The sequence below is a fragment of the Rhinolophus sinicus genome, chromosome 7, assembly GCF_057876585.1.
Source record: "Rhinolophus sinicus isolate RSI-liver-muscle chromosome 7, RSI-T2T, whole genome shotgun sequence".
Taxonomy (NCBI): domain Eukaryota; kingdom Metazoa; phylum Chordata; class Mammalia; order Chiroptera; family Rhinolophidae; genus Rhinolophus; species Rhinolophus sinicus.
In genome coordinates this window covers 17,174,375-17,198,578 of record NC_142507.1, presented here as the reverse complement: position 1 = coordinate 17,198,578, position 24,204 = coordinate 17,174,375, and the positions used below count along the sequence as shown (strand labels likewise).

The 24,204-nt window shown below is 41.1% G+C and overlaps 1 protein-coding gene across 1 annotated transcript in view; it reads left to right on the top strand.

Annotated features, from left to right (window-relative positions):
* The window catches only part of CLVS1 (clavesin 1), a 156,058-nt gene that overhangs the window by 60,948 nt on the left and 70,906 nt on the right, over positions 1–24,204 (top strand). The window contains exon 3 of the mRNA XM_019752424.3: positions 12,741–12,915. Within this exon, the coding sequence (XP_019607983.1) occupies positions 12,741–12,915 (175 nt within the window). The remainder of the gene's footprint in view (positions 1–12,740; positions 12,916–24,204) is intronic.

Genomic DNA, 24,204 nt, shown 5'->3' with positions numbered 1-24,204 from the left:
TCAGGGTCCAGAGAATTAGGTAGGTGGGTAAGCACCACCTCCTATTGCTGAATGTGGGGGAAAGAGACAGAAAGTTCCAGTTCTTTCCTCTGGGAGTGTTCTGTATGAGCCAGAACTAGGAAAATCCTCCTTGTGCCTTGATTAACAGGAAGGGGAAAAATAGTGGTCCATCAGCTTGTAGCAGGCAAGGCTTAAAGCAGACGGGATATTGGAGATAGAAATTTCCAGAGCCTGAACATTTAGTTTCTTTCCTCTTTGGAAATTAAACTGCTGATCTTTCTAAGTAGTCCCTTAGAATCTCTGAGATTTTGTTAGGATACGTCTCGGCAATGAAATCCTTCTACAGCAAAATCCCAAATCCTAATGTTGTATTTTCTCTTTGTGTATCTAAAATACACAAATTATGTGTCTACATACACATGTAACGCATTTTCCAAATTCTGCTCTGCTCTTCAGAGTAGGATATTTGGGACGTATGTTGAAGATAAATGTATGTTGATGTTTTGCAGTATCTCCTGCAGTGTAGCTCCTCTTAAGTAGCAGCAATAAATAATAACCACTGGCTCTAATTGCTTAGAGGATTGCCAACTGATAATCTCTAATATAATTAAGTAAAAGAAACCAATGTTGTCTTTAACCACCTCCAGAAAATGATTCCCCAGAGATTTGTCAGAGTCTCCATGGGTAACACTAGCTGGTAGGGCAGAGTAAGCCCTCCAAGCACACTATAGATACCCTGGTAGGAAAAGTCAACCAATTCTTTTGTTGTTGTTATTGTTAAACGAACTATGTTAAGCTTATGCTTATTTATTTTTTAGGGATGTATTAAATGTTACCTTTTGTTTGGCTTCTGTTCCTTAGAATTAAGCAGTGTGAAAATAAGGAGACTGTTCTGACGGGGGCTGTCAGTGGATCCATGGGTGCTCGCAGCCCACTGATTTATGAAGAGAGTGCAGGGAGATGGCACTACCCCGCCTCAGTCTCCATCACCTGCCTGATTTGGGCTAGGCTGGGGTCCAGTGGGTGTACCTGTGGGTCCTCTTCTGGGAATATTCTAGGAACTCCCACATGTCTCTTATGACATGCCTGGTCCTGCCAATTAGCTATTGTAGACACAGCACTCTAGGCTCCAGCTGTCTTTGGAAACCTCCAAAGGGGATTTTTTTCTGCTGACGTTAAGCACATATTCTGTGCTGGAAGAAGTGTAGGTGGGATTTGTAGGCGTCTTTTCTCCTCTGGGCGGTGGGACTATATTTATCCTGTTTTCAGGAGGATGATCAGGTTGCTTGTCATTATAATGATTTGTGAGCCATCACTAAGCATTATGGGAATTGATCAAGACTGAAAATTCTTCCTTTCAGACTTGCCTTACTGGTGCCAAAACTCATACACAGTGGTAAGGACCTTCCTGAGCCTGAGAGCCATGAGGGGCATGGGAACCTCATAACTTTCTCTCTGTGAGGTGTCTTAAGGAAGAGCAAATAGTTGAAGGGTGCTACACAGATAGAAGAATGTCTACCTGGCAACAAGCCAACAAGGTGCATTTCTGTCAGATTATTCAGCTATCCTGAATATACTACCTACGAAAATAAGACTTTTCTTTCTACTGCATAATGATTTCCTGTGGCTCTCTCCTTTTAATCTTTCATGAATTTCCTTGTTGATGTTTCAGTAGCTTATGGTTAAGTCTAAAAGTTTAAAAAGGGAAAGAATAAACCAACTTTGAAAACTTCAATCAGATTTCAAACTCCCTAAATTCAATCAGTCTCTGTTAAATCTTCTGGTGTGAATTACCCATATTTGTCAGGGTTGAGACTCCTAGTTATAGGCAATTAATTTTAGAGCCTTGGGACTTCTCTTGGTTTTACGATCTCGTTATCCTGCCAGAATATATTGATCTCTTTATTAAGTGCAGAGGTTTAGAGTTTTCATTGGAGGTAGGCAATATTATGAATTAATTAATATGATGAGATGATGTATATTTGTACTTTCAACTCAGGTCTCAGGTGTGCCTTCCATGAAACGCAACAACTGTAGAGTTGTTTTGCTAATGCACTGCTTAACTCAAGTTGCCTTGAACACCATGATCAGAGTTTGGGATTTCAGCAAGGAGCCTCTTGATTGCAAGAGTGATTGCAGCATATCACACAGAGGGAAAAACCTTGGGAGAGTGACAATCATACCAGGCAGTGTAGTACCATTGGATGGATGCTGTCCTCGAATGCCTCCTCATTGTATTGGCCAGCTTCTTATCCTGAAAGTGATTTTATGGTTATAAGAGCCAGACAACATAGAGAAAAGAATATCCCATTTCAAATCGTGACTAGTACATTGCCGTGAACACCATGCGAGATCTATAAATGTCAATTGAATTCCATTGGAAGTTATAGTAATATGGCCATCCACGTTAATTCACGTGCATCAGGGAAGAGCCTGCTGTTTGTGACCCTGGTGAGATTGATTTGATCCGAACTCCACATCTAGTGTTTGATATTAAGTGACTTTTTTTTGCATATTTGAGAGTCTAGTTTTTACTTTTCTGAAGCTCCTCAGCCAAGGCAGTTACCAGAATAGAAAGGCATGAAATATATTATTCATAGTCATTTAGTAATGGATGAAATGCTCACAGTTCACTTCCATTGGGGTGTGTTTTTATTCTTCTTCTCCTGTTCCCTTTAGAATCTGGAACAATCCCCATCCAGAGAACTGGATGAAATAATCCCTTCCTCACTTGCGTTTCAGGCTATCTTAAACAGGTATTTGGGGATCAGGTCTTTCCCAATGGGCTAAAAATCTAGTGGTATACCAGCTTTCCTATTTGTAAACATCCGCCCAGCATTTATTATTAACTGTTCTAGATTGTCTTTTTTCTTACTGTCTTCATTCATGCCCACACTAACCTTATGTGAATGCAGGCATGGCCCTCTCCTAAACCAAAATCAATTTGAGAAGCTTTGTTTCCTTTCCAACTCTTGGGTACACGGTGATTAGTAGCATGTTATTCTCTAAATATAAGCCATGATGGAAGGAGTGTTAAGGATACACCTCTGACATCACTGTCCCTAGAAATGAGCATAAGAAACATTGAAGAGGAAGGAAATGTACTTATTGGTGCTCCCAGAGTGCATTTTATCTATTTTCAGTGTTTCAGAGCTTCCAATGGGTTGGTATAACATGTCTTCTTTGCGTCCTTCACTAAGAATCATTTGTTGAGCATCTACTATGTGTGGGTACTAGTAATTTCCAGGGATTCAAAGACAAGAAACACACTCCCAGCCTTGATGAAGCTCACTGTCCAGGCTAGAGAGGCAAGTGGTTCCTTCTCACAAATAGAATAGGCAATATTCTCTTCTGCACGCATGGCAGCTACTTATGGTGCTACTTCATCGCTTGAATAGCAGGAATGTAGACCCCACACAACCATGCGCTTCTAGTGTAGTAATGTTAATAGTGTGTGTTGCTGTCCTGGGTGCTGATTCTTACTGTGTGAGAACTACCGTGTTTCCCCGAAAATAAGGCCTCACCAGACAATCAGCTCTAATGCATCTTTTGGAGCAAAAATTAATATAAGACCTGGTCTTATTTTACTAAATACAAGGCCAGGTCTTATATAATATAATTAATATAATATGATACGATATAATATAATATAATACCGGGTCTTATATTAATTTTTGCTCCAAAAGACGCATTGGAGCTGATTATCTGGCTAAGTCTTATTTTCCGGGAAACAGGGTAGCTACAATACAACACCTACCCGACAGAGTTCCCTTCAGCCTTGATAGTACCACAGCCCTCCCTCTCTCCATGTTGAATCTGACCTGTAACTAAGTCATGAGCGCTGTCCATACTTCTTCTCATATCTCTATCATTCCCATTCAGTTCTCACCTAATGTACTGAGATTGTCTCCTCCAAACTGGACTATGTGGGTCCAGTCTCCGGACTCCTGTTCGTCTAATCCCAGCTGCCAGTTCAAATCTTCCTAAATCATAACCACCATTGCTTCCTTCCTTTACACAAATAGCCAGTGTTTCTCCTGGCAAGCAGAATGAAGACGGATCACAATTCTACCCTCATTTCTACATTCCTTTCGCTCATCCCATGGCACAGGCAAACTCCATTTCTCTCCATACAATAGTCAGGATGAGCTCATACCGTGCTGCTTACGTGGTCCCTGTTGCCGCTTTCCTTCTATGGCCAGTGTCTGAACTTCACAGTTCAATTGAAGATGTTCAGAAACTCCCCAGCCCTAAGTCACCTCTCCTTGTCACTCCCAAGCACGTTGCAACCCCCATGGCCTTCTACCTGATATCTCGTTCACTTAGGTAATAAAGAAACCACCAGGATCTTCAGCTTCGTCTATGGGTTTGTATAAATCAATTGCTGTGCTGTGGTTTCATGTACATTATTTCACGTTGTCATTACCAGTGAGGCTGGTGTTATGATGCTCCTTCCACAGATGAGGAAACTAAACCACAGGGGGACAAAGTAACGTACTAAGCTTACACAGAACAGCCAGGATTTGACTCAGAATCTGCTAACTCCATACCTTATGTTTTTAATGACAGTGCTTCATTGCCTTCCATGTACATATTTTTTAATGTCTCCTACCGGTTTCCATCGATTAGCAGATAGGTAAAAAAAATACCCTTTATCTCATTTGTCTTCCACAGAGTAGAACTTCATTGAATCTTTGAACAAATGCCTCCTAACTCCTTGTCCAGTTTCCCACCTTTTATCAAGTTTGAAAGAAGACATTAAATGATAAGAAATTGCATTAACTGTTTAAGGGAACTGATAGATGCATTTGATGTTTTCTCTTCAATTCTTGGGAGAATTGAGAAGCACTTGGACCAAATGTGATAAAATATTGGTTTTATTTATTCAAACCATCTTTTCATTGAAAAGAACAACAGCAGAAAAACTGACTGGTGGAAAGTCTGCACAGTGAATCACTGCATGTGTACACACACATATATTATACTCCTAGTCACCACAGATACACAAACAAGGAACAACCCTGGCAGATTGGAATTTGTGAGTTTGAGTTTCAGTGTCATTTTGAATGGTGGATATACATACTGTGCCTTTGTGTGCCTCTGTGCAGAGATGGATAGGCCTGTCAGGACCGGTCTAGAAAAACACAGCCTTTTATGTTTATGCTTTACTTGAGTGAGAAAACACTGTCTTCACCATGTTCATTGCTCTTTTTTCTAGTCTCGTTCTAAGTCAGGGCCTTGTTCTTAGACAAGACCATGACCCTTTATGTTCTGTCTTCAATAAGCATATGGTTGAGTTGTAGGTGGGTTGGGACTGAGGGTGACTGCCCCGTACTCTTTCCATATATTGTGTCACACTTTGTAGAGATAGACAGACATTTGAAATGACTATACTTGCTTTTATGAAAGACACACCATTTTAGTTAAGGTTCTGTGATCTGAATTGAACCAAAATTTCAGACAGAGAATGATGATATTCCTTATCTAAAACTCCACACATAGGAACTGGACCTCATATGTTATAAGGTGGTTGAATAATATTGACATTAATATTGATATTAATAATAATATTATTCCTTTGATCTGATCCTGAGGCTTCGAGAGCCAAGTATTCCCACATCACAACTAATAATAAATCAATAGGCAACTCACTTATTCTGCTGTTACAAGGAACTATATTCTTACGCTAAAACAAATCAAAAAGTTTTCTTCACTGACCAGAATAGAATAAAATTAATATACATCAAAAATTAATTGTAAGGTTTTTCTTTTCTTTTTTCATTCTTTCTTTCATCCTCCTTCCTTTTTCCTCTTGAGATGATGAGCCTACCAAACCACGTGAGGCAGAGTTAAATCCCAGGCTTCTGTTCTCTGGGTGAACATCCCTGCTGAGAAAACTAATTGTCTAATTTGACTTTCCAGCTAACATTCAAGGTAGTAAATGTAAGATTAAGCTCTTGCAAATATTAATTTTACTATAGCAAAGCTCATCATTTTTGTTAGCATGTTCCTTGCACCTAATATTTTCAGAACACAAATAATTTGTTTTTCCTTGTTCCTTGATTACCCCATGAAAAAATATGGATCCATTTGCGTTGCTGCCCAGTGACACACAGAGACGGTCCAGCTAAAACACAATTCACATAGGAATTATTAGAACCTATTTAGGAAAATAGAACACCAGAATTCCCATTCCAGACCATTTTTCGAAGACCCTCAGCTTTAGAAGCAGATAAAATAGGTTCCCCTGCACAGAACACAATTGCATTTCGCACATTTCCCATTGTCCTGCTGACCTCACCATGGTGAAGGGAGGGTAACCAAGAGGGGAATACCTGTAACCCGTGCAGGTACAAATATCGCCTCCTGTTGGGATGTGCTTTCCAATTCACAAAGCTCCTTCAGACATATCATTTTGCATGATTCTTACAAGAACCCCCTACATAGAGGAACAGGAAACTACCCTGTCGTGCGGGGGACCCTGCTCGCTGCGCCATGTGTCATGCGGGATGGCCTGTGGGGTCTCTGGTCCCGCTCCCCACATAAGAACGCAGGACATGGTGAGGCCAAAAAGGAACACCCACAGGGCCATAGATAGGAGACTCATACCACTATATTCTCACTGGCGGCTGAGTTGGAGACACAGGAAGCAGGAGCCACACGATCCGCAACCTGCCGTCTGCTCTCTGCCAACCAACCTCACTTGTTAGTTGTAATCCGCTCTTGCCAGTTCCGCCATCATCTTCTTGCTGCTAGCATAGCCACAGCAGTTATATTGTGGCCAATGGCTCACTGGTTACAGCTGATGGCCAACTAGCCACAGCTGATGACCATCCAATCACAGTTGATGGCCATTTACTACCTGAGCTTTATGTTCATGCTTTACTTGAGCGAGAAAACACTGTCTTCATCATGTTCATTGCTCTTTTTTCTAGTCTCGTTCTAAGTCAGGGCCTTGTTCTTAGACAAAACCATGACCCTTTATGTTCTGTCTTCAATAAGCATATGGTTGATTTGTAGGTGGGTTGGGACTGAGGGTGACTGCCCCGTACTCTTTCCATATATTGTGTCACACTTGGTGTCACACCTTTCCACGTGAGGCCGAGAGCCTGGAAACTGCACTCCTGGCTCTGTCCCCACATACCCTTTGCTGAACTTCAGTCTTACCCACATTGCACACTTGGCAAGTGGCAAAGGCAGCATGTCAAGCCCTTGAGTAGAGGCCCTTTTACCCCTTTACCAAAAGAGGATTCTTCCCATGTCCAGAGCCCAGAAGGCATCAGAGGAGGTGCAGAGGGAGCGTGTATTCCTGTCCACCTTGGCTTTGGCTCCATTGTCAGATGAGAGGCCAAGCAAACTCAGTAACTGTGAAAGAAGTGCTGGGGTTATTTTAGTAATTAACTTTGAAAGAAGCTTCAGCTGGGATGAAGAGATAAAGAAGCATGCTCAGATGCAATGTTTTTGCACCTGTGAATAGATCTTTTGTAGCAAACTATTTGTATCTGCAAAACTACTTTGTAGTTTAAAGAGGACCTTCAAAAATTCCCAAGAAAAAATGGTAACACTTAAAGAGTGTGAGGTGAAAAGGTTTCAAGACAGAACTGGCCAAAAAGCTTTAACTACTAATATTAACAGACTTCTTGTTAGAAAAATTAGCATAGGAATATGGACAGTAATTTCAGAATTGACTGCTAGGCTTCTCACTACTCCTTCTAAGAAATAGTGTCACTGGCGACCACATTGTATCTTCATGTGGTTATCTGATCACATTTAGCCTCTTTTTTCTTGTATGAGTCTAGCCCTGGGATCTAGTTTCTAGACTCCACTAAAAAGTCAAAGCACAAAGTCACTTCTTGAAGTAGAAGTATCTTCTCATTGCTGAAGCATTTATTATTTTCCATTATTTTGCTTCTCATTTGTATTATGCTGTCGACTTAGATTTTAAAGCCTCAGGTAGTGATGTTGGGTGCTCAACTCATATAAACAACAGTCGAACCTCCAAATAAGTCATTATTCATAATCTCTACTTTGTCACAATATAATGATGAACCTCTTGTAGAGAAATCATTAATGAAATTTAATTAATATAAAATTAATATCTGAGGGGGAAAGTTGAAGTTTTCTATTTTCTGGTAACATAGGTTTTTGTATTTCATTAGTAATGTTCAGTTCATAGAGTGGTTTCACATACATTATCACATTTGAGCTTTTAATTATCAATCTAAAACTGACATATCCATAACTGAATGTATAATTACTGTGCAAATATAGGAAAGGTCTGAAGAAATGTCAATATCCATTTGTCATCTGTAGTTCATTTTGATACAAGTGCTAAACTACACTGATAGTATTGTGATTGTGGGCAATACAGAAAAAAGCTTCTTTCTTCTCTGGGTTATTAGAGTTAGACAATGTATAAGTCTAAATGAGTTGGTAGAATGAAGAAATTCTGGAAATGTTTTCTGTTCTCATTTCCACAATTTGCATGAGGTTGCTAAATTGTTTATGACTGTTTTGGTTTGCTTAGAAACCTTGTTAAAAGATTTATGGAAACTTACCATGCCAGAATACAAGCTCTGGTAAGCCCTTTTTAGAAAAAAATAAACTTTTTACTTAGAACAATTTTACCATTACAGGATTATTGTGAAGGTAGCACAGAGGGTTTCCCTATACTCGACCTTCTATTTCCTTCATTATTTACACCTTACATTAGTATAGTATCTCTATTACAACTAATGAACTAATACTGATACATTATTATTCAATGAAATCCATACCTTATTCAGATTTCTAATACTGGTCAGTTATTTTGTAGAATGTCCCTCAATGGTAGCTTGTCTAATGTTTCTTCTTGATTAATCTGGGGTTATGCTTTTGGGGGAGGGCGATCAGAGAGGTAAAGTACCACTTTCATCACCACATCAAGGGTAACTGCTAGCAACATGATTTATCTCTGTTGATGTTGGCCCTAACCAGCTGCCTGAGGGAGTTTGTCAGTTCTCTCCACTGTAAAGTTCTCTTTCACTCCTTCTTCCCCCTTTCCACACTGTCCTCTTTGGAAGGAAGTCATGACACTCAGCCCGCACTCAAGGAGTGGGGGAGTTATGGTCCACCTGCTTGAGGGTGCACTAACTACATGAACTATTTGGTTTGGTAGGTATTTTACATGAATAAAAAGCTGGGATGGTTTCACAAGTCAAAGATATCAAAATAGGAAAGAGGAAATACAAATGAGGAAGCCAAGAAGTGAGGAATTTGATAATGATCACAGCTGCAGTACGTGGGTACGGGGCGGCCGGGGTGTGTGTGTGTGAAGGGGTGGGGTGTCACTTTCCTCACCAGGGGGAAAACTTCACGACTTGAGACACATTCCACTCACCTTTTTCCTGCGCACCCAGGTCCTCTGGAAAAGTGAAGCATTTGAACATTTGGAAACTATAATGAAGTCCAGAATCGTTTCACTTTTCTCCTGGGATCATCCCATGATTATAACATGTCATTCACTGCCAATGCCTGTCCTGAATAAGGTTTTGGTCTTTAAAATGCATAAAATAGTTTCCAGGTTTCCAGCTAGAATTGAATGCCTTTTGTTGGAAGTGGATACAAGTGGATACGGGATGGGAAGAAGTAATAGATCTCATTTATATAGGAGTAAAATGAGATAGTAATTAAGTGATTTGCTAAAAATCTTTATAATCAATGATTTCTACCTTCACCATTCAGCTAAGAGTGCTAGCTCAAAATTCTCCAAAGATCTCCTTGTTGTCAAATGCAAGTGCCCTCGCCCCTCCGTATTCTCCTTAATCTTTATGTTGCATTTGACTTGGTTAACTACCCTGTACTGGATAGTTATTGAGGCGTAACAAACCATCCCAAACTCAGTGACTTATAAAAGCAATAACTTATTGCTCACACATCTGTGAGGCAGCAGGAGTTTATCTGGGCTGGGTTCAGCTGGGTGACCCCTTTTTTATGAAGATTTACTAGTTGGCTGGGAAGTCACTGGGCTGTATATTTTTCATTCTTCTCTTCCGTTCAGCATGTTAGCTGTAACATGTTTTCACCATGGCAGTGGCAGAAGACAAGAGAACAAATAGCAACATCTGAGGTCTTTAAGAGCTAGACTTGGAATCGGCACTGTCGTTTTTCTCACATACCATCAGTTAAATTAAGTCACATGGCCATAGGACAGGAAATACACTCTATTCTCAATGAAGTCAGCACACAGCTAGTGAGTGGATGCTCAGATTAAGCGAAGAATTGGGGTCATAATGCGATTTATCATAGCCTTCTTTCTTGAAACATCACCCCTCCTCCTTAAACACAGTACTATCTTGATCCTTTCACCTTTTATTTCCTCAGTCCTTCTTCCATCAACCTCAGCACTGTATGTAGGCTTTACCTAAGGATTAGCCTTTCAGTCCTGATTTTCTCCATGTGTGTGCTCTTCCTAAGAGAGCTTATCCAGGATGAAACTCTAATTCCCTGATGGTCATTTCTAGTTTACCATTGGGCATTTCCATATTTCCATTTGGAATTGCTTAAACTAATAATCTTTGGTCCCACGCTCCACTTAAATCAATGTTTTTTTTTTTTTTTTTTTCTAATACAAAGCTGTATCTCTAAAAAGAGAGACTTGGGGCTTTAGATCGTGTTTGATGTGAATGCGAAAACAAAAACCAAACAAAGCCCTGAGGAAAACTCATCTAACATTAATAGAAATTCAGCGTACTTAAAACTTAAAAGAGAACATATCTGAAAGAAAAAAATAATGACTAGAAGAATATTAAAAACCATTACTTATGAAAAAAAGGTTAAAGTCACTAATAATTTTTTTTTAATCGAGAGATTTATAGGGCATCATGACCACCATGTTTAGATAACTGAAAGTGCGTGCTGTGGAAAGACCTGAGGGTTTTTTTTTTTTTTTTTTTTTTGTAGCAGAACTACACCCAATGGCTGGATTTGGGGGAGGAAAATTTCATCTTGATATAAGGAACAGATTTTTAGTAAGAAGAACTATACAGAAACAGAATGAGCTGATATCCCCTCTCCAAAAATATCTTGCTTCCCCTTCTCCCAAAATCTATTAAAATCTTACCCATCCTTCAGTCTTATCCCGAGTCTTCAACCCTCTGTAAACTCTTCCCTGACTACCCAAATTTTGTTCAACTCCTCTTACTAATCTTATGCCCCATCTTAACTAAATTAAGGGCTCTTTGAAAGTAGAAATACACCATACTATTTTATAATTTCAAGTATGAAATGCAATGCTGAGCTTATAATAGGCATTCAGTAATTCTTACTGGTTTACCATTTGATCTCAAATTTCCTGATTTCTAACCTGGCATCATTAGACTTGGGTAGAATTTGAACCAGATTGAAATGCTCAAGAATCTGATCATTTCACGTGAGGACGTGGTTTCTGATTTTAATGATAGCCTGAAGGAAGTCACAGATTTTGCCGTCACTTGCTATCCAAGAGTATATTTTCCTACTTACCAAAACAAGACACTGAATTTAGAGATTCTGTAAGATCTCAAATTTGCAGCTATGATAATTTGTTGGGAGTAGGAGATTGAATATGCCATCACTTCTTCATGTCTGAAAATTATTTAAAACAATAATCAACTGGTGAGTGGGAATATATGACGTGGAGGAACACAGATGACACTGGAGAACTGTCACTCTAGCTCGTATTCAGGTCTGCTTGTTGTCATAGTTACTGATGTACTCAGAGCAATTTCCTTCCCGAATCACACTCAGGAAACCTTGAATGAAAATAAGCTATTCTTCTTGATTTATTTTTCTCTATCCATGAATTGAAGCTAAAAAACATCAATTACCTAGTTGTTTTTTATACTTTTAGCAAGATTTTAAACATGCAAAAGGAACAAGAGGTTTAATCAAAATAAGTACTTCTGATTAAGGTGACACCCCATTTTTTCAGCAATGATTCATTGAGTAGCTAGGGATTGGGACACAACTATGATTATGGCCCACTCCTGGCCCTAAAAGAGATTAGAGTTCTGTGAGGGAGAAAGATGAGTAAGGGACGCATTTCAATGAAATATAGTCAGTGCTCTGGTGGAAACAGAATGTAGAGAGACTCATGGAGACCCCAAAGAGAGACACTTTGTCATGCAGGGCGGCCTGCGGGGTCTCTGCTCCCGCTCCCCACATAAGAACGCAGGACATGGTGAGGCCAAAAGGGAACACCCACAGAGCCATAGGTAGGGGAGTCATACCACTATATTCTCGCTGGCGGCATTCGCCTCTCTGCAATCTGCTCTTGTTAGCTCAGCCACCATCTTCTTGCTAGCCCCATTTTTTTATGCTAATGTATCCACAACAGTTATATTAGTGGCCAATGGCTCACTGGTTACAGCTGACGGCCAACTAGTCACAGTTGATGGCCATTTACTACCTGAGCCAGCACCTTTCCATGTGAGGCCGAGAGCCTGGAAACTGCACTCCTGGCTCTGTCCCCCACACACCTCATAAAGTTTGCGGTGCTGGTGCAGTCAGATCAAAGGGAGGCTTCCATTCTGTGAGTCCGGAAGCAATGTTCTCGTGAAGTTTAGCAAATATATTTTCGGTCACTTTGGGTACAGGACATTGATGTGACCCCGGAGGCTGGGCTCACGGAGCAGTGACGTGAGGAGGCCAGCACTTTACGTGCAAAGTGCAATCACCCGCTGATATTCACACACAGACTCTCCTTTCTGCTCTGGCTGCAGGAACTCCTTCACAGACATCCTCCGTGCCATCCTGCTGTCGTTGGAAGTCCTTATTGAAGATCCAGAGCTTCAGATAAATGGGTTCATTTTAATTATAGACTGGAGTAATTTTTCCTTCAAACAAGCCTCCAAACTGACACCTTCCATCCTCAAACTGGCCATCGAAGGGTTGCAGGTATGTTTAACGCATGGACAATATGAAACTGTGTGTGACAGTCTACTCTTTTTTTCCTTATTGCAGCCAGAGTAATATTTGTCTTTTAGAATGGATTCTCCTGTGAATACTCTGTATTTTTACCTTAGCTTGAGTTTAGATGTTTGTTTTTTTAATTAGCCTTCATTTTCATTAATAACTCTGAATTGCTGTTACCACAGGCACAAATTACCTACTGCAGCAATTATGAATAAAGCTTGGAGATGTTTAGCCTAATGCATCTGAGAGTTTACAAAAATTAAAACTGGAAAACATCTGCTTTATGAGGCTGTCCTATATAGAGGTGGCATGGGAGCTTTCCAGGGTTTCTAGAAGCATCTTTGTACCCCAGAAATGTACCCTGTGGATCCTCACTTCCCAGAATACAATGTGCGGAAGTGTTTGTACTCAACTAGATCCCTTTAGTGCAAACAAAGGAAGCAGATGAAACTCTACTTCCTGTTTGGGTGGACACTGTCAGGACTCTGGGAAAGAGTTTTCAGTGTGTGTGAAGGTTAGGGTAGTCAGTCTCTGGGGTCTCTTCTACTTTTAAGGACCCATGATTCTGTGAAAAGTAACAGACTCAGAGAGGTGATGCTGCTTAGAGGTGATACATGATTAGAGGGCAAAAGTAAAGGCACAGTTCAGGCAGATTCTGAATCAGCATAAATAAAACTCGTGTCCTTTCTTAATTTTGTAGGATGATTTACTCAATGGGGTGACTCCCCCTCCCAATAGACGGCAGCTATATGCAGCTATGTAGTAGCAAAATATGTCCTAATCCTCAGATCCAGCAGCCATTACTCGTGCTCTTCAAAGTACATGACTAGAAATCCCATTGCAGTCACCCACCACACTCTGGTGCGATGAGTTACTGCTGGGTCTTTTTCTTACGCTGTGGCTGATTCATATTTGGCTGCCAGCAAGTATCTACTGGGCCTCTGATAAACATGTTTATTGACTGGATCTTACTTGATTTAAATGGTTTCCTACTTCAAGGGGAGGAGAAGTAAAGCAGGTATTTCAGAAGAGGAGGGCACACACCTACTGCTCCAGGAATGCCAGTTGTCTTGTGTGGCTACATCAGGCAGTGTCCTGGGCACATTTTTAAAGCCACTTCTGCATGTCTAGACAACTACATGGAGTGTCCTGCCTTGCCTTAAAACTCTCAGCCATAGACTCATATATTCTTTACTATCAATCACTTTCTCTTACATCTAACTTGCTTTTCTCCAACCCCCTCTCTTCTAAGCCTCTGAACATTTGACCTCTCTCTCTCTCCTTAAAGCTTTTATCAAAAGGGAATTTTCAAGTAAGCTGCAAGGTTTGTTTCATGCCCTATAACTATGCTGACCCTATTTCCAGGATTTTCTGTGCTAGTACAAGTTCATTTAATTTTATCTTTTTAAAGAAAGATAATTCATTACATATATAAGTAGCTGCGATTCAAGTTCAAATGTTTTTTATAATATTTTTTTCATAAATCGAAAAGGAAAATGTCCTTTATCCAACATTGTGTTCCAATTTTTCTTTCTGAAACTGTGTGGATTATATAATATGTCCCTTGCCAAATTTACTAGGCTGATGTGGGTCTTACTGAGTTAATGCATGTGAATGTGTTTTAAAAGGTAAAGCTATATATAAGGTTCAAAGCTATTTTTACGAGAAATATTAGATGACCTTTTGTGGGGCAAAGTGGGTTCCATCTGGGCTTTCACTTGTTATGTACCAGGATCTGGGATGAATTCTGCAATGTCCTCTCTATAGCTCTGGTTAAGGACTAGCCTCTGCTGGGAGAAGAGATATATAAGGCCAGGGTCAGAGTGGAGAAAAGGAATATCTTTCCGTCATCTCAGAGAACAATGGCCTGGACCCCTTTATTACTCTCCTCTTTTATAAAGCAAGGTGAACTCCCTTGACTATGGGAAAGCATCAGGCCATCCTGGAGTCAGGCCAGCTGGACGGGGATGCAGCTTTTTCTGTGGACTCTGCCTGCCCAAGCCCTGCAGACCTGGGAATGCTTAGAAAGGTTCAGTCCCTCCTGCCAGAAGGACGCCAATTGTTCCACGGGAAGCTGACCTGGCTGCAGGTCCGCCATCTAGGAGACGACTCCCTGTACCATTTAGCTTGTTGTCTTGGCAACTGTGAAGCAATGCACAGGGTCACTGTAGATAATTTTGCTGTTGCCCCACAGTGAATAGTCAGCTCTGACTAGCCACTGGCAACATCTCACAGCAGGCTCTCCTCTCTTGGGCCTTGGGGATATTCAAACACCATGGTCACCTGTCCACTAGCTCTCTCAGTGGCCTTTCTTCATTGCAGAGATTTTTTGTATCCCTAGTGTAGCCATTGGCCCTTTTTGACATTTCAAAAAAGTCATAACTGTTACTAAAAAGAATTTATGCCTTTGTAGTCACACTGTTGTACAAGGAGAGTCCCATCCAGGTCTCCATTTGTCAACCATGAAGGTTCAAAATAAATTCCACAACCCCACCAGCTTAGTGAATGATTAGCCTAGTGGAGACAGGGAGGGAAAGCTATATAAAACCAGTGTCAGTGAGAGACGAGAAGCCACTTCCTCTCCTGTGCACCCTCAGAGGGACCTGAGGAGGTCAGTGTGTCCTGCTAGACTTGTGAGTGATTTGGGGGGAGGGATTTCCAGTGACGAGAGCGTGCTCTCTCTGCTGTCCTGCCTTTTGTAGGGTAGATGCAAGAAAGCAGTCTTGTCAGGAGGAATAATGAGACCAATTCTGTGCTAGCCCATCTGGTTTGGGGTTTGGGGTGTTTATAGGAGTTGTCTAGGGTTACCTGCTGTTCAACCACTGGAGAATTTGGGGCCCTGGGATATGACATCTGCTTCCATATAAGCAATACAACCCCTCCCACAGGGAGAAATGGGTGGGAGACCATTGTTTAGACAGTGAGAATTTAGGGTCATTTTTGGTCATTCTTGCACCTTGTATCACAAAAGTTCCAGAACCCTGAGTTTTAACCTTCATTCTTAGTTTTCAATGAGACCTTCAATTAGTAATTCTTGCAACTTGGGTTCTCCAGGGAACCGATTCTGACACAAAGATTAATATGCAAGAGATTTATGAGGGAGTGCTTTTGGGTAACACGGAGAAGGGGAGCTATGGAACAAAGTTTGGCAGCAGGAGACATTAAGCTGGAATTCAGTAATTTCCAATGAAAGCCTCAGGCGTTCTGAAGCTGAGATGATCCTTAGGAGTTGTCCCTGGTTGGGCCCAGGGGCTGGCCTTTATATTCACACATTGTTCAGTCATTGGTTGCAGGCTGCTCTGGGAAGTGGTTGTGAGCTTGGGGAAAGTGATCTATTCAGCCTGAGGCCCCAGAGGGCACTGTTATCTGAGAACTTTCTCGGGGCAGCACCCTGCCTCTGGGGAATGGATCCCCAGTTCTGAAGGAGACCTGACTACATAGTGGAATATGTACCATAATATGAAATAGGTATTTGAAATATTCTGCAATGTAATGTTGGGGAGCTTTATTCTGAACCTGGATGTTTAATTTATTTTCCCTCTTTGGCTATGTATTGTCCCATTAACCCCAAAGTGGAGGTGAAACCAGGCAATATAGAGCAGATGGGCACGGGGCTAGCAACTTGGTGATAGTCTTATATTTGGGTCTACCAGCTGTATTTCTATGCTTCAAAAGGCAGTTATATATACTCAACTGATCTTTGATGAAGGAGCAAAGGTAGCACAATGGTGCAAAGATAGTCTTTTCAACAAATGGTGCTGGAGCAACTAGACATCTACATGCAAAGAAATGAATCTAGACACAGACTTTACACTCTTCACAAAATGAAATCAAAATGGATCACAGACCTAAATGTGAAATGCAAAACTATGAAACTCTTAGAAGATAACATAGGCGAAAATCTGTTTAACCTTGGGTATGGTGATGACTTTTTAGATACAACACCAAAGGCACCATCCATGAAAGAAATAACTGATAAGATGGACTTCATTAAAATTAAAAATCTCTGCTCTGCAAAAGACACTGTCAAGAGAATGAATAGAAAAACCACTGACTGGGAGAAAATAGTTGCAAAAGACACATCTGATACAGAACTGTTATCCAAAATGTACAAAAATCTCTTAAAACTCAACAGTAAGAAAATTAATAGTCCTATGTAAAAATGGTCCAAAGACTTGAACGAACATGTCACCAAAGAAGATATACACATGGCAGATAAGGATATGAAAAGATGCTTCACATCAATGTCATTAGAAAAAGGACACAGCAGTGTCATCCCTATATACCTATTAGAATGGCCCAAATCTGGAGCACTGACCACACCAAATCCTGGCAAGGATGCAGCGCTTCAGAACTCACATTTATTGCTGGTGGCAATGCAAAATGATACAGCCACTTTGGAAGACAGTTTGGCAGTTTCTTACAGAACATACTTTTATCCATCAGTTTTGCTCCTTGGTATTTATCTAGAGGAGTTGAACACTTATGTGTCCATGAATGTTTATAGCAGCTTTATTCATAATTTCTCAAACTTGGAAGCAGCCGAGATATCCATAGATAAATGGATAAATAAACTATGGTACATCCAGACAATGGAACGTTACTCAGCACTAAAAAGAAAGGAGGTATCACACCATGAACAGACATGGGGGAAACTTAAATGCAAATTACAAAGTGAAAGAAGCCAATCTGAAAAGGCTACATAGTATGCGATTCTGACTGTATTCTGGAAATGGCAAAACTGTGGAGACAATTAAAAAATGAGTGGTTGCCAAGGGTTGAGGGCGGGGGCAGGGAGGGATGAATAAGTGTAGCACAGAGGATATATGATACAATCATGATGGATCCATCTCATCGCACATTTGTCCAAACCCATAGAATGTGCATCAGGAGTGAACCCTAATGTAAGCTATGGGCTTTGGGTGATTACAATGTGTCAATGTAGATTCACCAACTGTAACAAATATACCACTCTGGTGGGGGGTGTTGCTAATGGGGAAAGCTGTATATGCGTGGGAGCAGGGAGTTTATGGGAAATCTCTGTACCTTGTGCTCAATTTTGCTACGAACCTTAAACTGCTCAAAAAAAAACCACAAAAAACCTTAATTTTTAAAAAGGCAATTATACCGGCAACAAATCATCAAAAAGTGGCATGTACGTAGAGCTTTGGTTATGAACTTCACAGGTTGAATTAATTAATGAGTTATAATAACCATCATATAGAAGACTGCTGTTTAAGGAATCATCAGGGTCTTATACCACAAGTTACCAGTATCAGCTAGTCATGGAATTCTAATATTCCTCCTTTTACAGCAAAGCTTTGAGGAAATGTCATTGTTTAGAATATTAAGTTGTCCCAGTTACATAAACATTCTATGAATATTAGTTCAAAGAATTTTAGTTAAAAATTGATTTTGAGAATGCCTAGAAGTCATTTCCTCTCACTCTGATGTTTGAGCTCTTAAATGTGGTCAAGAGTGCCTAAAAGAGCTGTTGTATCACTTCATCACAACTTGTTTCAATTTTTAATCAAACTAGAAGTAATATTTATTCCATTGCCACCAACTTAATACAGCACGGCATTCGTTGGAGTCCCACTGGGGAATTCTGGTAGAATGAACCAACGATGAAGTCTTGCTCTTGAGTTTTATAATGTTTCCAAAATCAATTTTTGGAATTATTTCTTATAAATCATTGCAGCCCAACCATGACAATCAACACATCACATTTATCAATGTCCAGCCAACCCAGATACTTACAGAGCTTACTGTGCTGAAGTGTTTTCCTCAGGAAGAGCTGTAGCCTTGTGTCCCTCAAGATTTTTACAAAATATTTGATTCCTTTAAGGATCCAGACATTTGTTAAGGGTTTGGAGAAGCTTACTTTTCACTCACCAGAGGAAATCTAGGCAGCACTCTTCCCCACCCCACTCTCCATTTCTGTGCTCCTGTCGTTTTCCTCTGGCCAATCAGACTCTTTATCAGCTCATTAACTATTCATTCAAGGTTTACTGCATGGCCATTATTGTTGTTGTTAAAGGTGATTTTATAATACGTACATCAGCTTTGATTCAAACTCTCCCAACAGCTTTGAGCCAGTCTAGGGGAAAAGGTGGTCCATTGCTTCTCCAACACTTAACGCAAATGTGGGAGGAGGTTTGGAGCAATGCTCAGAGGCTCAGCCAACTGTGAACTATCCATCTCCCGAGTGTCCCTTTTTATTACACCATTTCAGACCCTCGCCCATTCTCTTTAGCCTTTTTCCTATATTCTACTTTTTCAGCCCTTTTCCAAAACATGTGATATATTTGCTTGCCCTTGGGGAATTCAAAGTGCCATATTCACTCAAAAGGTTAGGACAGTAAAATGTCTGTCCACTCAGTGGCCAAAATGACAGTTCCTGAGTATGAGTGAATGGATAGTGTGATTAGAAATTTGAAAAGGCAGGTTGGGCAGGTCCATGTCACACCAAATAAACAGTCCGTAACTCAGACATGCAGACATGCTGACTCCTGGTGTATTCATTTAACATAGAATGTGGGTCAGGTACTCTTCTAAATGGGAATAGAGCAGAGGACAAAGCCAAGCTGGATTCCTGAAACTTACATTCTAGGGCTTTTTTACAAATAGAGTTGTCCGCAAACCGGCAGTATCAGCATCACGGGGAGCTGGTTAGAAATGCAGAATCTCAGGCCCTGCCCGAGACCTACTGAGTCAGAATCTGCATTGCATGTTCTCCAAGTAACCTGAAGGTACGTTAGAGTTGGGTAGCCGCTGCTCTAACAGCTGGCATTACAGTATGATGCGATGGATCTCAATTTTAAGTGCATCAGACTGCCCTGGAGAGGGATTGTTACAACCCACACTCCAGAATTTCTCATTCCGTAGATCTGGAGCAGAGGCCATGAGTTAACCCTTCAAAAATGTTCCTAGGTGCTGCTCGTGCTGCTGGCATGTGTGGGTGACACTTTGGCCTGGGTGACACCAGAGTCCAAATATTTGGGCTTCAATCCTGGCTCTGCCAGGTAAAGACCTCAGGCAGGTCCTTTATCTCTCTGGGTTTCAGTCTTGTCAGCAGTAAAATGTGGTGTCATAACCACATTTCTAGGAGTCATAACTGCCTGCTAGGTTGATGGTGAAAATTAAATAGTACGTGAAAATTGCCTGGGCCATAGTCAGTGCTCACTGAATAATAGAGTGTTATTGAAGGAATGAAAAGGCCAGCGCTCTCTGTGGGCGCCTGTGGCTCTAATGCACGGCTTTAAATGAAATTTCTCTCCATTCCTCCAGTTCTGTGAGTTTGGATCCCTGACAATTAGACCTCACCAGTCTATTTACTGGCCCTGTCCTTGCTCTCTTTGGTTAATGACTTAGGTCCAGATGGGTGTCACCTGCCCAGGCTGTAGCACTTGAGGTGTCTTCTCTTTCTGTTCATGTGGTGTGATCTTTTTAATTATCACCCAACAGGCTACTCCCAACACATTTGCAGTTGGGTGATTAATGGAGTTGAAATTCACCTTTTCCATCCTCTAGGACTCTTTTTAGCAGTAACATTTGCAGTATCTTTTACTGATCCTTACATTTTTCATGTACTAAAGAATATTTGATAGGAAGAGATCAAAAGAAAATGATATTTGTATTTTGCCAAGAAGCTTCTTAATTCATGTTTTTTAAACACTCCGGGTATGCTTGAAGAACACTTTCCCTCTAGACAAACTAGTTTTTACGTTCTCAGGCCACAAAGCTGTAATTCTGAATTTGCAATCATGCAGTATGTTATTATGGAAATATTAGAGGAATAAAATGTCTCCTTTAATGCTCTACCTTGTTAAGTGTCAATTAAACTCAGGAAGATAATTAGAGCTAATGACACTCTGCTGATCCTGATGGCAGACAGTGTGGCCCATTTAAAACAGTTCCAATTAAACAGGTCTATCTCTGGCATACTTTTGATAAATGGTTTCTCTGGGCTCTCGTGCATTAGAGAGCTAGTCAATGCTCAGATTCATGTGCTCGAGAAACAGTTACCAAGCCTGTACTTTGAGCCGGCCACAGAAGTAAACAGACACAATCCCTGCTCTCGAGAGGTCACGGTTCAAAGCAGAGAGAACCCTATACACAAATGAGGAGGACGAGGTAGCATATGCAGAAAGGGAGATATGCACCAGGTTAATAAATCCCCAATCCAGGCAGGGGAGTGAGGAACGGCGTCCTGGACAAGGTCACGCCTGAATCTTAGCAGATGAGCACGGAAGAGCCACATGAAGGCAGGGTGCGAGACATTTCAGGCAGAGGTGATATGATGGGCAAAAGCACAGAGGCAAGACACAGCTCAATAAGAGGGAGAAAATGAATTAATTTCCTATTTCCGGAGTGCCCCTTGCTCTGGTAAGGAGCGTCGTGTTTTCCTGCAGATGTTGGGAGCTACTGAACATATTGAAGCACGATGGCAACACAGATGTGCATTTCACAGGGGATCGATTTGGTGAGTGTGAGCAGGGACGATTCCAAGGCAGGGGAGCCAATTGAAGGCCACTGCAATAATTCAAGGGAGAAATAATCAGTCTAAACTGGGAGAGATAGGAAGGATTTGACAACTACATAGGAAGTGAAAAAGGCAGAGCTTGGTAATTGACACGTGGGAGTGGGAAGTGGTAGGAGAGTCAAGGATGATGCTTGGCTGGGCAGCTCCGGTGACGGGCGGGTGGTGGTGCCAACCTATGAGGTCGTGCAGAGGGCAGTGAGTGGACAGGTGTGAGGAGGTAATGAGCATTATTTAAGCATTGGACATGTTGAGTTTAAGATTCTGGGGTATATTTTAATTGTTTGCAATAAGTCTGAGCTGAGGGGAAAGGTCTTGTCTGGATCTGGTATTTGAAATCATGGGAAAGGTAAAGACAATTCAGAGGAAAACTGTGAAGTGAGGAACAATGACAGGGAAAAGAACCCAACTGAAGGGCAACATAAATGGGCAAGTTAGATGAAGAGAAAGGGGGTGGGAGTTGAGATGGGGGCTATGGTAAGAATCTAGACCTAGTTTCCTGACAGGAACTAAGTGAATTAGGGCTTCAAGGAGGGAAACTGTTTCGTGGCAGCGGTGGGGATGGCATCTAGAAAACTCTGCTTTGAGGAAGGAGGTGGAGAAAGGGAAATAACTTTATCAAGAAGTATGTCCCACAGACCATATAGAGTGGGAAAATAAAGGAAACTGGAGGAATGAGAACAAGCAGATGGTAGCGGAAGAAGTATTTCCTCTTGCTTTTCCATCAGACAAGATTTTCAGTGGAGGAATGTATTAAGGGCCTTCACACTTTTGTGGAAGATGTCTTGACAAAGGATTGGCTTTTGTGAACTGTTTAGTTCCACGTTAATAGTTCTCAGTGCACCAAAGAAGGATCTCTGCCTCTAATTATTATGAAATGAAGTATAGCATGGCTCTCCAGGGACTCTGTTCTGAATATGTTATATATTTGCAGAAATATGGATCGCTATGAGTTTCTAGTCCTGTCAGTGACCTAGGGGACCTAGTACCACAGAGTTCAGCAGTATTTAGCATTCTTGAAGGGCCCTCTGTTGAAAAAAACCTTGGTGGAAACCTTTATCCTGAACAACCCACTTTATCCAGTGATTAAAACATAGATATTAGAATAATACATATTGCCAAAGAATCAGTCACAGCTCTTTGGTTTTACAGAATAGAAAAACAACTCAAATCTGGCTCAAGCAAAGCAAAAATGGGTTGGGGGCATTTACATAGCAGAAAAGTTGAGAGCTACTTACTCTACCTTCCAGGTTGAGCTAGAACTGGAACTGAAGTTGAAACAATGCCATCAGGGCTCAGTCTCTCTCTGTCCTTTGTTACAACTGTCCTCTGTACGGACTTCATTTTCAGACACGCTTCTCCACAGGCAGACAATGAGGATTCCAACTGTTCCAGACACAAATGACCTCTGGTGTCTGCATTCTTGGCAGGGCAAGGGGGCTGTGGGGTGCTCGGGCCAGACCGGAGTATGAGCCCCCGCAAGGTGCTACACCTGAACCACATAGGCCAAGGATGCTGGAGAAGTGGCCCCCCCAAAAGGTGCTGGGAAACGACAAAAATTTCCACTTAGATTCCTAAGGTAGAAAAATAGAGGGGAGTTTTCCTTCAGTTCTCTACTTGCTAGCCAATGTAGCAACTAGGAATTAGGAAGTTGAGTTTTGTTTCTGTTTGGCAAATATTTCCATGGAAAATGGCTTCACACCCATAGACCTGTTTCTTCATCAGCGAAAATCAACAGGGTTGGACACGAGCAGTGGTTCTCAAACTTTATATACACCAAAGTCATTGGAGGGCTTGTTGAAACTCTGATTACAGGGTCTCATCCTTGGAGTGTCTGATTCAGTAGGTTGTTGGTGGGGTGGGTGGTGAGAGAATTAGCATTTCCGGCAAGTTTCCAGTGATCCTTGTGTGCTGATGTAGGAACTACGTGCAACAACACTGGACTAGATAATTCCTTAGAACCCTTTTTATCACCTAATGCTACACGTCTATAATTTTACCTCCATGGGGAGAGAGCTACAGTGCCCATGCCAGTGATGGGCAATCTCATATGTAGTAATCTAAATAATTAGAATGCAGTGCTGAAAAGAATTCTGAGGCAAACTCCATATTCAGGCAGAAAAGAATGCTGGCATTGATTGGTGATGTCTGCCTTCCCTGTGTATGGTAAACCAGCAAGCTGCCACCTGTTGTCACCACAGACCTGGGCATTTCTAGCTGAACTGTTCTGGGGGCAATCTAGTGTCCACAATATAAGAAATAAGAAGAATAACCATAGGGTGAGAGAACCATCTCAAAGAGCTCATATTTTCTAGTCTAGGTTAAAAATAAGCCAACGTGATGATGATGGTGGTGGGGGTGATGGTGTTGGTGATGGTACCTATTATTAAAAGCATTTTCACAAAGCTCCTTATTTGATCCTCCCAAAAGCCCTTTGTAATAAGCAGAGCAGGAGAATGACAAATCATCACTTCAAAATAAAAACGTGAAAAAGATTGATTGGGACAATCAATGAAACATGAATTCCGAATGAGATTTTAGTTGCCATGGAGGCCAACTAAAGACCTCACCACAAGAGAAAGGGGACTTCATGAGAATAAATAGGTGATAAAATGCAGTCTCCTTTTCACCAAAGGAAAGCATTTGTTGCTAAGAAACCAATAAGAATTGTTAACCCCTTTTTAGCCCAAAGGAAAAATTTCAAAGAGCAGTTTCTTATTTTTATATTT